Source organism: Meriones unguiculatus, chromosome X (genome assembly GCF_030254825.1).
Source record: "Meriones unguiculatus strain TT.TT164.6M chromosome X, Bangor_MerUng_6.1, whole genome shotgun sequence".
Taxonomy (NCBI): domain Eukaryota; kingdom Metazoa; phylum Chordata; class Mammalia; order Rodentia; family Muridae; genus Meriones; species Meriones unguiculatus.
Window position 1 is genome coordinate 77,341,711 of NC_083369.1, and position 13,472 is coordinate 77,355,182.

A 13,472-nucleotide genomic window follows, 5' to 3' on the forward strand; every position below is an offset into this window, starting at 1 on the left:
TTGCTTCAAGCAGCTTTTTTCTCAGGCTTCCTAAGGGCAACTATATTGCCTTTTGGGGTGGGATTCTCCTCTTTACGCCCACACATACCCACTCCCACTTCCGCACCTGAACTAGCCACACCCAGGAACACGCTTATGGCTACTTTGAACGTGCGCAGCCTGATACAAAGATTTTCGTCGAAACAGGGAGGTTCTCCACAGTAGGCTCTACCTGCAAAGCTCTCGCAATGGCAAGCAAGTACTTCTACTTTGACCACGACTGTTATGGGGTGGGATTTTATGAGGAAGAAATAGTGACCGAATCTAAGCAGAGGGCGGCTACAGCAGCAGCGCCCCTTAGCCGCTTTGAAAGAGGTGTTCGAGCACTGCACGAGCTAGGCCAGGGTGACCACATGAGCTATAAATACAATCACTACTACAACTACAACCACGAAAAAAAGAAGAAAATGCAAACCAACCTCTGTGAGCATAGACGGGGAAAGCTAGAGGCGCCTGGGAAAGCAGCTGGAGCAGTTTCTCATCGCTCCAGTAAGAGGCCACAAAAACACAAGTTCACCAGTGGGCAACTGCGTGAACTGGACAGGGTTTTCCAAGAAACCCAGTATCCTAGTGCACAACAAAGGTATGTACATTTTCTTTCAGAATCTACTATTTTTTAGGACTTTGGGCTTTTTCACTCTCTCCTGGCCTCTGCTTCTTTACTAAAATAATAATAATAATAATAATAATATCCTAAGTATTGAGCTCAGAAACCACAGAAATGGTAGGTTAATTCTCTTTACAAAGGTATGTCCTGAGTCCATTTTACATTAAACTTAAGACAGTGAATTACCAAAGGTGGCTTTGACCTCAGTTTAGACTAACCAGTGCTTGAACTTAGAACTTTAAGTCCTGTCTCAGCCTCCTAGTTAGGTGAGATGAGTTTGGCCTCTATCCTCTCTTGTCTGGGAAACCACAAAATCTTCAGCTGAATTTCTGGTGGAGGTGAGGAGGATGGTCTCTGAGACTAAAACTCAAACTCTTTATGCACTTTGAAAAAAGAAACAAGCCATCATAGTGTTCACGGTGAGGTGTGTTTCTTTCACATTACAGTTGTCTTAAAAAGAAATGTAAAAGCTACTATTTAAGCCAAGTTAGACAGTGTGTTCAAAACTTTTGCAGAAAGGTTTTTCAGAGTGAAAACAAAATTTTGCCATTATTAAACCTTTGTTCCTGACTCTCCCTCTAGTCTCTGTTGTATTTTGGTCCTGAGACTGACTGCTTCAGCTACCACACACAGGAGATCATGCAGAGCTTGCCCTTTTCAGAATACACTGTTGCTCTTACCACAGTACCTTCCATACTCATCAGAGTGCTCCTGGGTGAGGCAGAAGTTTTGTTTTCTGGAAGCTGAATGTTTCAAAGGCACATTCGTCTATAGATTCCACTTATTTTTGTCACCACAGATAAAAAGGGATATCTGAATGAGCTTGGTCTGTGGCCCACGTGAATTGTGCTTTGCTTCTGTGGACAAATAGCTCTTTAACTACAAGTTCTGAGTCTTTTGTGGTATATAACCAAGAAGCTGAATTGCCGGGTATGTTAATTCTGTGTTTACTCCTTTGAACAGTCAGTGATTCTGTTTCCTTGTTGGTAAACAAATGCAAAGTGCCATCCCCAGGAGGTGAGGCTAGGCCAGAACTCTGGTGCCTATGAACAGTGAATGTGGGACAAATGACAGATACTTTATCAAAAAATAAAATGAAATAAAATAAAATGGAAGCTGAAGAAATGGCTCAAGAGGTAAAAGTGCTTAAAATAGAAGCCTTAATATCTGCTCTTGTAACCTGGAAGCAATGACGAACATATAATCCCATCAGTAATACAATATATTATTATATAAAATAAATAAGATATACAATATTATATATAATGAATGAAATAATTTTAGAGCAAGGTGACTGTCATTCAAATGTGTTTTCCTGTATTTATACCCATATCCAACAAAACATGCATAGCTACAGAAAAAAAATGAACACAGCTGTAAACAAACGTATATGATATACTCAACTGTATTATGCAACTACAGTTTCTTATTACATTTTTAATTGCTTTAATTATGTATGTGAGCATGACAAAACAACTCAACATGTGGAGGTCAGAAGAAAGTTTGGGAGACTCCATTCTCTTTCCATCATATGGGGCCCAGGGTTTGAAACAGGTCTTCAGGAATGTCATCTTATCCGTTTATCCCCTGAGCAGTCTCACTGGCTACACTAAGAAGTTCTTAGAACAGCCTTCAAAGTTTTGACAAGATGAAGTCACTTTTTTTTTTTTTCTAGACTGGGTTTCTCTGTGTAGCTTTGGCTGTCCTGGACTCACTTTGTAGACCAGACTGGCCTCAAATTCACAGAGATTCTCCTGCCTCTGCCTCCTCAAGTACTGGATTATAGCCATGCACAACTGTGCCTGGCTGATGAAGTCACTTCTAAAGAGTCCTGCCTGTGAAAAAAATGATGAGTATTTGCTGAGTTGGGGGCAGGGCTAGCAGAATAAGGATGTAGAAAAATTATACGTATACACTCTTTACCCTAGTGGCAATGGCTAAACTGCCTCCCTTTTTCTCCACAGAAAAGCACTTGCAGAACTCATTCATGTGGATGAAAGCAAGGTGAAGGTCAGTAGACTTTCATCACGGTATTCCATATCATATCAGCTTCAGGACAGGCATGGCCTTGTCTTACACACCTGGAGCTCCTGTGACTACCAAGAGTTAGACTAATTTGTTCTTGGAAGTAGAAGACGTTTAAAAAGTAAACTCAAGCTAGTGTTTCTTCCCTATTTTGGGAAGTAAAGGACCATGTTTTCCTAAAGGAAAGCAAAGTGAAGAAACTGGGTCTTCCATACTCTGTGGGAAAGGAACTGTTTGTGTATGTCTAGATATAGCATATATAGATATAATTGTGCTTGTATGCATGTCATAGACACCTGCATGTCCCCCAATGAATACTGAAGTTTGTATGACAAAAGGATCCTCTTCGGAGTATTTTTGTCAGGAGTCATGTCAGGGTCTCCATGAAAGTATTTATGAGATGGCAGGAAGAAGCATTAGCAGACGTTTCTGTTGTATCAAATTACAGAATACTAAATTCATGAACATAGCTAGCAGAATGAATGAATAAATATGGAGCAGGGGATGATTTGCCTTTATACACAGCAAGGAAATTTGGTGAATTAAGGTGAAAAGGATGTAGGATTAGAGCCAAAAAGCCTTTGTGCTTGGCCCTTCTGCTTTTCTTTTGTAAGGTTTTAGTAAGATGACACGGACAAAAGCAGCTCTGAATTTAAATTTTCCAGCTTGCTATTATGTGTCAACTGAGATATTGCCCCAGATCTGCTTTAGTTATGAAAAAGGCAAGGTTTGACAGCTCTGAAAGTCTGTCTAAAGAAAATGACGCTGATAGTTCAGAGTTTGGCATACAACTTATTTTTTTAAAGGCTTCTGCAGAAGAGAGAGTCTTGTGCTGTGTGTACTAAGTAAATTTGTCTGATGGTTTTTAGTGATGGTGGGTCAGAAATCTGGATCTCCCATGCTGAGAACACAGCCTCCACATTGGGTAATATTTACAGCCCTGAAAAGTTTGTGAGCAATTGTGAACTCTTTTCTGCTGTGAAAGGGGAGACTATGCCATATGAAGTTATATGATGTGTCTTTCCATTATAATATTAACTGTTCAATGTGATAAAGCAGCCTCTATCTTGGTCTGATTTCAGGATTGGTTTAAAAATAACAGAGTTAAATACAGGAAAAAACAGATGGAGTTACTACACAGCAATAGCACATCTGGTATTCTGAACAACTTTTCCCCTGAGATGAATGAAGATCAGAAGAGTGCCTGTGTTCCTGAAGAGCCAATAGGGTTCCTCTTGTGCCAGCAACATCTTGGCCAATCCTGCTGGTCATGAAAGTATTGTCTTGTCATATACAATAGCAATAAAGGAGAGATTTCTTGAAATACTAGTTACATTTGTCATCTCTTTTCCACAGACTGGGAAAGACACTTTTTTTGTTGTTGTTGTTCAGCTTTGTGCTAAATGGAGACCAGAAGAAAAGTCCAAAACTTGAACCAAAAAATGGCACTCTTGTCCATCATTTCCTCCCTATCCCAACTTCCTTCCCTTATCTCCTCCCTGTTCTTCTCTAAGTCCACTGATAGGGGAGGTCCTCCTCCCCTTCCATCTGACCTAGGTTATCAGGTCTCTTCAGGACTGGCTGCAGTGTCCCCCTCTGTGGGTTCTTTTTTTTTTTTTTTTTGACAGGGTTTCTCTGTGTAGCCTTGGTGTTCTGGACTCTTTGTAGACTGGCTGACCTCAAACTCAAAAGAGACCTGCTTGCCTCTGTCTCCCTAAGTGCTGGGATTACAGGCATGCGCCACCACACCCTGCTCATATCTCTCAACTAGAGTTTATGATTAGAATTTTAATTGCTTTAATTATGCATGTGAGCATAACACAACAACTGAACATGTGGAGAAGAAAGTTTGGGAGACTCCAACCTGTCTTTCCATCATGTGGGGCCCAGGGATTGAAACAGGTCTTCAGGAATGTCATCTTGTCCTTTTATCCCTTGAGCAATCTCACTGGCTACACTAGGGTATTCATTTTTTTTTCATTTCTTAATTTAATTTTATTTTTTATTATTAGTTACATTTTAGTAACTCTGTATCCCAGGTGTGCTCCCTTATTCCCTCCCAATCCCACCCTCCCTCCCTCAGCTCCTTCCTGCCCCTTTTCAAGTCCACTGCTTGGGAAGGACCTCTGGTTTATCCAGGTATCTTCAGGACTGGCTGCAAAGCCCTCCTCTGTGGCCTAGCAGGACTGCTCCTCCCTTGGGGGGTGGGGAGGTCAAAGAGCCTGCCATTGAATTCCTGTCAGAGATAGTCCCTGTTCCCCTTAAGATGGGAAACCAATTGGTTACTGAGCTACCACGGGCTTCATCCAAGCAGAGGTTCTAGGTTATACCCATACATGGTCCTTGGTGGAGTGTTAGTCTCAGAAAAGACCCCTGTGCCCAGATATATTTGGTCCTTGTGAAGCTCTTGTCCTTTCCACGTCATACTAACTCCTCTTCTGCCAAAGGTTTGGTTGTTTGCTCAAGTACACAACAAGGACATTTGCTCAACCATGTTTGTAGCAGCTTTATTTGTAATAGCCAGAACCTGGAAACAACCCAGATGTCCATCAATGGAGGAATGGATTCAGAAATTGTGGTATTTTTACACAATGGAATACTACTCAGCAATCAAAAAGGAGGAAATCATGAAATTTGCAGGCAAATGGTAGGATCTAGAAAAGATCATTCTGAGTGAAGTATCCCAGAAGGAGAAAGACAAACATGGAATATACTCGCTTATATAGACCTACAAGATATGATAAACATAATGAAATCTATACACCTAAAGGAGATAAACAAGAAAGCAGACACGGGGTAAGATGATCAATCCACTTAGAAAGACAAATGGGATGTGCATTGGACGTATGACAGGAGTCTACCGCAGAAGGCATCTGAAAGACTCTACCTAACAGTGTTTCAAAACAGATACTAGGGAGTTCTTAAAACAACCCTTAAAGTTTTGACAAGATGACGACTTCTGAAGAGTTCTCTCTGTGAAAAACATGATGAAAGGAGTATTTGCTGAGTTGGGGCTAAGATAGCAAAATAAAAATGTGGACAAATCGCACAGGTGCACTTTCCTGGGGGTGGGGTGGGGTGGTAAATTAGCTCTACCCATCCCCCATGTTTCACGCTCCTTATTTTGGTGTGGACAGACTGCTGTTTTGTGACAAATGTTTGCTTCTTGGGCACACACAACTACTACTGCTACCAGTGCCCAGTGCTCATCTTCATGGCTTCCTGATTCTGTCCACATTACCATGCCCGAGACTGTCTTCTTCACAGAAACCCTGTGAGGATGCAGTAGCTATAACACTGATCACAGAAGTCCCAGGAAAGGTCCTGACAGGCACCCAGGAGGCTGCAAAAGAGTGTGAAGCAAGGGGCAGTACTTCCCATGAATGCCACAGAGGCGGAGTCTCCCCTTGTTCTGCCTGCCAGGCAGCGTGTCTCCACTCTGTGTTCCTGCCTCCTCACCTGCCCTGAGCTGCCTTTTGTAGAAAGACAGCCTTTTCTGTGCAGGACACACCCAAGGAATAAATGGGTCATTCTGCACTTTATTATTAATGTAAAGGAAGACGGATAGGGATGTCCTGGTCAGCATGGCTGTCAGAGTTCTGGTGTCACCAGAAGAACCCGTCCCCCACTTGCTCCTGGAGAATGAAGATTCTCTTGGACTCCACTAATGTCTTTATGGGAAGCCTGTCCTGGGTAGGAGGGATGTTTATGCCCTTTAGTATTTTCCTCTGATTCCTCCTCAGTTTCTCTGTCTTATTGTTAAACCAATCCTCAAATCAGGGTGAAAAAGTTGCTAGACTACTGGTAATAGTTTCTTAAATATTAAGTTTAAATCTTTTTCTTTGATAGGGTCTTCCTTTATCCTGGAGAAACATATTTTGAGCATATATTTTAATGTTTCAGAATGTCAGGCAATTCAGGATTGTGTCTACTAATATTCACATGTAAGTTTCTATGTTCTATATGAACATCAGTGTTTAGAGAAATAATGGCTTTGTCTCCTACCCAATTGTTGAATTTCAGAATCTTTAATATGCAAAACCCTTACTTTGAGTTAGTGTGAATAAATAGGTCTTCAAATATTTAAGGCTAAAAAATAGCCAGCAGAACTTTATAGTATTTTAAAAATTTTGTGTAGCAAAGGAAAAAATTGAGTGAAAAGAAAATCCATAAGGTTGGAAAGGATATTTGCCAGTTAGTATCTGATAGAAGACTACTATCTGTAATATACGAAGAACTTTAAAAAATAAACAGAAAATAAACTGAGTTTAAATGAGCGGTGGCTCTAAGCAGAGTTATCTAAAGAAGAAATAAAATGGCAAAGAAATATTCCAAGTGTAGCCAACATCCCTAGCAATTAGGGAAATGCAATGCAGTATTACTTTCAGATTTCCTTAGCATCTTTTAAAAGTTAGGTAAGCACAATGACCATCATGGCTACATTTCCCTAAATGTATAATAGTATAGGTATTCTATCTTGGAGGGAGCCAAAATTGTCTAATTGTACTTAAGGCCTTGTAGGAAGTTATTGATATTTACTATTGTTTTAACTTCTTGTAATGCTGCTGTTAACCCTCAGCAGCTGTATAACCAAATCACCACACAGAGACTGGGTTTTTAGTTAACCTAGAACACAATGCTGGGCAATATTTACTCCCTCCTAAACCTCCAAGCCCTCAGTTTCCTAACATTTAGATTTCCCACATTATACTTGCTTTTTGTGAAATCTTAGGTCTGGTTCATGCTCCAAGTCCTCTAAGCTCTCCCTCCCGCTCTGCTCTCCTCGTGCTCTTTTTTGTCCTCTGGCTCCTCCCATTGCACAACATTGTATCTAGTTGCTTTATTTGTGTGCTGTTTACACAAGAGTTGAGACACGATGCTTATAGTGAGTATCACAATGCAATATCCAGATTGAAACCAGAGAGTTGGGGGTGGGGAAATCAGCATTTGAATTAACAAGGGTAAGGCATATACATTTTAAAAGAACATTATACCAACATTTCCCCCTTTAAGTCCAATAAAAGGCTCCTTTTCTTTCAATACAATAATAATTATGAAATTATGAAAACTGTTAGGTAAGATCTACACGTGCAATGTCTAGTCCATGTGTATTTAGCACATGGAGAGGGTTTCTTAGGAGAAAGTGTCTGATTATCCTATCTATCCTGACAAGTTTAAAGTTCTATACCTAAATTAACTTTTGTCCTTATTCGTATTACCTATATAAAAAGATTTCTTAATTTCTAAACAACTTAAGCTTAAATGTGGTACTGTAATTATTTGATCTTCAACCCCATCAGAGACTTGAGAAGGAATAAAATTAGTTATGAGAGTAAATAGGAAGTGCATGTTAGCAGCTTCCAAAAAATAAAAAATTGACAGAGACAGTTTGCTGCTGAACAGTCACCCATAATTCTCTATTACGTTGGAGCATCATCTTCAGCCTTCTGGCTCAGAATATTTTGGCAGACATATATGTGAAGCAGGAACTATTTAGGACTTGCTTACCCTGTCCTGGCAGAGTTCTGCAGTCGACTTGTCCTGCATTTAAGCTCGCCCATTTTAGGCAGAATTTGTCTGTTGTGAAGCGAGGGTATTTTCTTTACCCGAGTGGCTTGTTTGCCACATTCGAAGCCATCTCCATATGGAGGTTCTTCGATGCTCATTATCTTCTTTCAGGTAGGCAGGGTGCTGCCAGGAAATGACTTGTCTCATTGTCAAAGAATCTTTAAAATAATAAGAACATTTTAAATGCCATATTCTGTAGTTCTCTGAAGTTTTTGAAGACTATCTTTATGTAATCGCTTTGTATACAAAATCATATCTGTCAAACCTATGAGATATACTCCTGTGATAAATTAGACTACTGTCTGACATGACTATGAGTTGAATAACTAATAATTAACTTGCATACATAATATCCTAACCACCTTTTAATAATAGTTTAAAAGTATTGGAAGTAACCTTGACTTTCTATCAATATACTAAAGCTTATACCAATGTATTAAAAAATACTTATTTTTACATCAATATGCAAAATCCTATACCAGAGTTAAAATTAACCTTATTTGGGAATAACAAATAAAACCTTAAGTTGAGAAGATTCAATAATCTACCCTTTTGTCTATTTTTATAAAATATCCCTGTATATTCCTTGTTTTACTTTGAATAAGACCATTAATAATAAACATCTCCCAATGACAAAAAAATTTTGTAGCCCTAGCAAACAACCAAAAAACATACCCAACCTCCTTTAAAGGAAATTAGACGCCGTTCTCGTGAGTTTCTTCTAGCTGACATTGTGGACGGGTAGAAATCCTGTAGGGGACCCAAATAAAAATGGTTAATTAAGCAAGCAATAACATTTGTGGTCCAATAACATTTGAATGTTGAGAAATTTCAGGCTTAATAAAAGTCCTTTTTAGAACAGTCTAAAATGCTGGACCAATTAAAATTAGTAGCTTTCTTCAAAGTTCTTTTGGGAGCAGGCTTTGATGAGAAAATAGCAATTGAAGCAGTTGAGGCAGGAACAAGCAGAATGCTGGAATATGCAAGATGCTGGAACAGATGTGTCAATGTCTCAGCATGCTGAAGAATGATTCTGTTAGGTTTGATCCAGCATCTCTGGTGTCCAGTTCTTTTGTTCTGCAAACATATAATTTCTCACAAGCATTATAGAGTTCTAAAATTATAAATATATGAAATGTGCAGGATGAAACTAAACTGTAAGCCATTTTTAATCTATATCAATTAAAAGGTTAGCATAATGCATTTTGAGGATATTATAGCCAAGGACTTATTGGCCAAGTATTATTGAAGTTCTGGCTAGAGACATTTTTTTTTTGATCTCTCAGTCAGTTTCAGAGTTGTTCCCATGTAAAGGGATCAGCAATATAAGGTACCATATTATTGAACATACAATCATTATCATGTTGAAATCAAAACAAGGTTGGATAGATCAAAATATCTTTCCGGCTCTTGCATGCCTGTTGTATTAGGCCACGTTGCTACCTATTTCCCTAGAGAAGCCTCCCAATAGAGAGACAAGCTGGTTGCCTTAAGCAATAGAAAAACACATGTTTAAGGAAACTTTATATAAACTCCTTTTTAATTTAGAATATAAGCATACCGTAGGTATCTTGTACCTGTTTTGAGGTTTAGCCCTAGATTTTTATATATGTTGTAGCTATTTGTCCTATCCCCTTGTTTATATAGAATGGGCAGTTATGCCTTTATAGCCAAACTTTATTTAAACTCCCTCTTACCTTTAGCATTTAAGCATACCCTAGGCATCTTGTACCTGGGCTTTACAGTGATAAGCATACCCTAGGCATCTTGTACCTGGGTTTTACATTGTTAGTGGCTATGTTTTGGCTTGTCCCTTATTTATACAGGATGGGCAGTTATGCCTTTATAACCAAACTTTATAAAAACTCTCTTACCCTTAGCGTTAAGTATATCCTAGGCATCTTGTACCTGGACTTTACAATGATAGTGGCTATTTTTTGGCTTGCCCCTTTTTTATGCAGACTGGGCAGTTATGCCTTTATAGCCAAACTTTATATAAACTCTCTTAGCATTAGCATATAAGCTCTCTTACCCTTAGCGTTAAGTATATCCTAGGCATCTTATACCTGGACTTTACAATGATAGTGGCTATTCTTTGGCTTGCCCTCTTTTTAATATGGGATGGACAGTTTTGTTTTTTAAACATATGAATATAATTTTTGAGTTTTTAGGACTAAACTAGGTTGGCATGTACTTTGCCATCTTTAAGCCTCTTGTGTCTTTTTTACATAGGCACAACCAACATTTTTCTCCCATGAAAATATCTCACATTTAAAAGGATAAGGTAGTTTTCAGAGCAGTGTTACTTTAAACTTAAAAATGATGTGGATCCAACCTTTAGACCAGTAAGGATATAACATCTATTATTAAGAAAAAAGAATTTACATGGTAACCTTAAGGAAAATTTTGTCATTTAGAATCTTAGACTATCTCTGTAAGTGGCTAAACAGCAGGAGTTGCCATCATGGCTTTTATTATGTAAATAATCTTGATCCAGAACTCAGAGATCTGCCTGTTTCTTTTTACTTTGTGTTGGGAAGAAAGGCATGTGCCTTCACCAACTTGTTCAGATATATATAGTTTCAAATCAGTATATTTGTAACTCAAAGCCTTTATATGAAAATCCAGCAAAGAGAAAAGAAAAATTTAAGTTTGGGGTCAGTTGTGCCAATTTACGGTGTAACAAACAAAGCCCAGTTGGTTATTTTAGTTGATGTTTCAGTAAATTGGCGGACCCTTACCAGAAAGAGCTGACAAATACCTTGCAGCCAGAGAGCTTTGAATTTTAGCCGTTCTTAACCTAATTATTTGGATGAGTACTATTGTCTGTAACTTAGTACCCCAATCCTTGGCTTTTTCCCCATTTTCTCCTTGAACTTTCTTGGAGAAGGCATGGAGAAGAACCAATACCATTAAACATATTGCAATCAGATCCATGAATATGACAGCCAAAATGAAGTCAAAAGAGATTAAAACACCCTCTGCCATGGCATTTTTTTAATTTTATATGCAGTTTAGGCCAAACTCTGTCTAGAGGTCTGTCTGCCTCCAGTTTCTTTCTTTCCCTCCATGGCTGTGGAGCTGAGCCAGCCACAGCAAAAAAGAGCCATGCTTGTTTACCCCTTAGTTAAACTGAAGCAGCAGCCAGTTTTGTTATGGAAGTCTCAGGTCTGCCCACAGGAGGCTGTCTTTTGCTCCTGGACCGGTTTAAGACTCTCTCTTAAAGAAACAGTAACTGACCTGGGAGTTTTTAGATTTTAAGTTTGGTTTTTATCCCTGGGAGCTTATTCCCCCCACCAAATTATGATAAAGTATGATTTAAAGGGTGTGGATTTTTAGATGAGTTGGGCGCCATTTGTTGTAGGAAGTTATTGATATTTACTATTGTTTTAACTTCTTGTAATGCTGCTGTTAACCCTCAGCAGCTGTATAACCAAATCACCACACAGAGACTGGGTTTTTTAGTTAACCTAGAACACAATGCTGGGCAATATTTACTCCCTCCTAAACCTCCAAGCCCTCAGTTTCCTAACATTTAGATTTCCCACATAATACTTGCTTTTTGTGAAATCTTAGGTCTGGTTCATGCTCCAAGTCCTCTAAGCTCTCCCTCCCGCTCTGCTCTCCTCGTGCTCTTTTTTGTCCTCTGGCTCCTCCCATTGCACAACATTGTATCTAGTTGCTTTATTTGTGTGCTGTTTACACAAGAGTTGAGACACGATGCTTATAGTGAGTATCACAATGCAATATCCAGATTGAAACCAGAGAGTTGGGGGTGGGGAAATCAGCATTTGAATTAACAAGGGTAAGGCATATACATTTTAAAGGAACATTATACCAACAAGGCCTGTTGAACAAGAGATAAATTATGATTAGAATTGTAAATCCAGTCAACACTGTTGCTAGTGAGGTCACAGCTCTGAGAGCTGAACCTACCATCGCCACTTCCTTAAACTACTATAATTTCTAACTTCACTTTAATGTTGTACCCACAGGTAAGTGTAGATCTCAGTCACAATCAAAGAAGAATCTGTTTGCATCTGCAGACCATTATATAAAGCCACAACTGACCAAAATGCAGAGAATAACTTACCAGCCCCAACTTATCATTTACAACACAACTTATATTTCTTCAGGTTCAGGGAACACGGAGAAATAGGGAGCAGAATGATCCATAAGATCAGGAAGTCTGCTGTGAGATTGTGTCTTCTCAATATAAAAAGGAAGCTATACCCATGAAATATCAACAACATTGCTCTCTAAACAAAATTTTTACAATTCTAACACCAGTTAACATCCCAACATAAATGGGTAAAATCTCACTAGGTTCCAAATGAAGAGCTGTAAGCAATTATCAGTTGCTGATAAAGGTAGTATTGGTCTACCCCACGAACGAGGCCTTTAATTGGTTATCCAATGCAGAGCTACACTAAAGAGACTCAGCATGTTGAATTTATGTGCTTGTTCACATGTATGTAACAACAATAATAAAAGAAAAGAGGTCATGAATTTGAGAGAAAGTGGAAGGATTCGATGGGTGAGAGGAACAAGGAGGGGAGAAATTATGTAATTATATTTTAATTAAATTCAATTTCAAGACTGTGTAAAGTACAACATTAAGCTCAGACTCTCTGTTCAAGAGACCATAACCATGCATATAGCTTGATGTAGTTGTTTCTTCCCAAATCATCCCAACATCAAAAGTTCTTTTACACATTCCCAAGACCTCTGCTCATGTGAATGAGAAAATCTAAGAATTTCTTTAGAACTGTTTCTCATCTGTATTAGTCTCCTGAGATATCAATACATTTATACATCTGAAAGCAAAGATGAGTGGTGAGAATGGATCCTGTTGTATTGTTGAACAACTCCTTCAGGGAAGGTCAATGTCATTTCCATTGACTATTCAAGATTAATTCCCCTCAGCCAACCATGGAGAGAATAATACTACAAGATTATGAGTGAGAATGAAGCTACCAGCAAAGGTAGGTAAACTCTTTATACATGAACTAAACTCTTTGGAAATCAAAGAGTTCAATGTCCTAGATCTCATCTGGGTCACCAAGGGACACTGTCCAGATCATAGATAGAGAGGCAGGAACAGCAAGGTTACTTTAACAAGATTTATCTGAAGCCACATAGCAGCTTGGGGTAAGGTCACCAATAGTAGAAGTGTGGTAGACAGGGCAATGACCTCTTAAGGACCCTGTGAATTTCCTAACTTGGGACTCTT

General features: G+C 38.9%; 1 protein-coding gene across 1 annotated transcript; it reads left to right on the forward strand.

Annotated features, from left to right (window-relative positions):
• Positions 1 to 227: 227 nt before the first annotated feature.
• LOC110543949 (paired mesoderm homeobox protein 2-like) lies at positions 228 to 3,945 on the forward strand. The gene is made up of 3 exons (XM_021630121.1): positions 228 to 622; positions 2,611 to 2,656; positions 3,754 to 3,945. Exons 1-3 carry the CDS (start codon positions 228 to 230, stop codon positions 3,943 to 3,945), a joined length of 633 nt encoding a protein of 210 aa, XP_021485796.1.
• Positions 3,946 to 13,472: the final 9,527 nt, after the last annotated feature.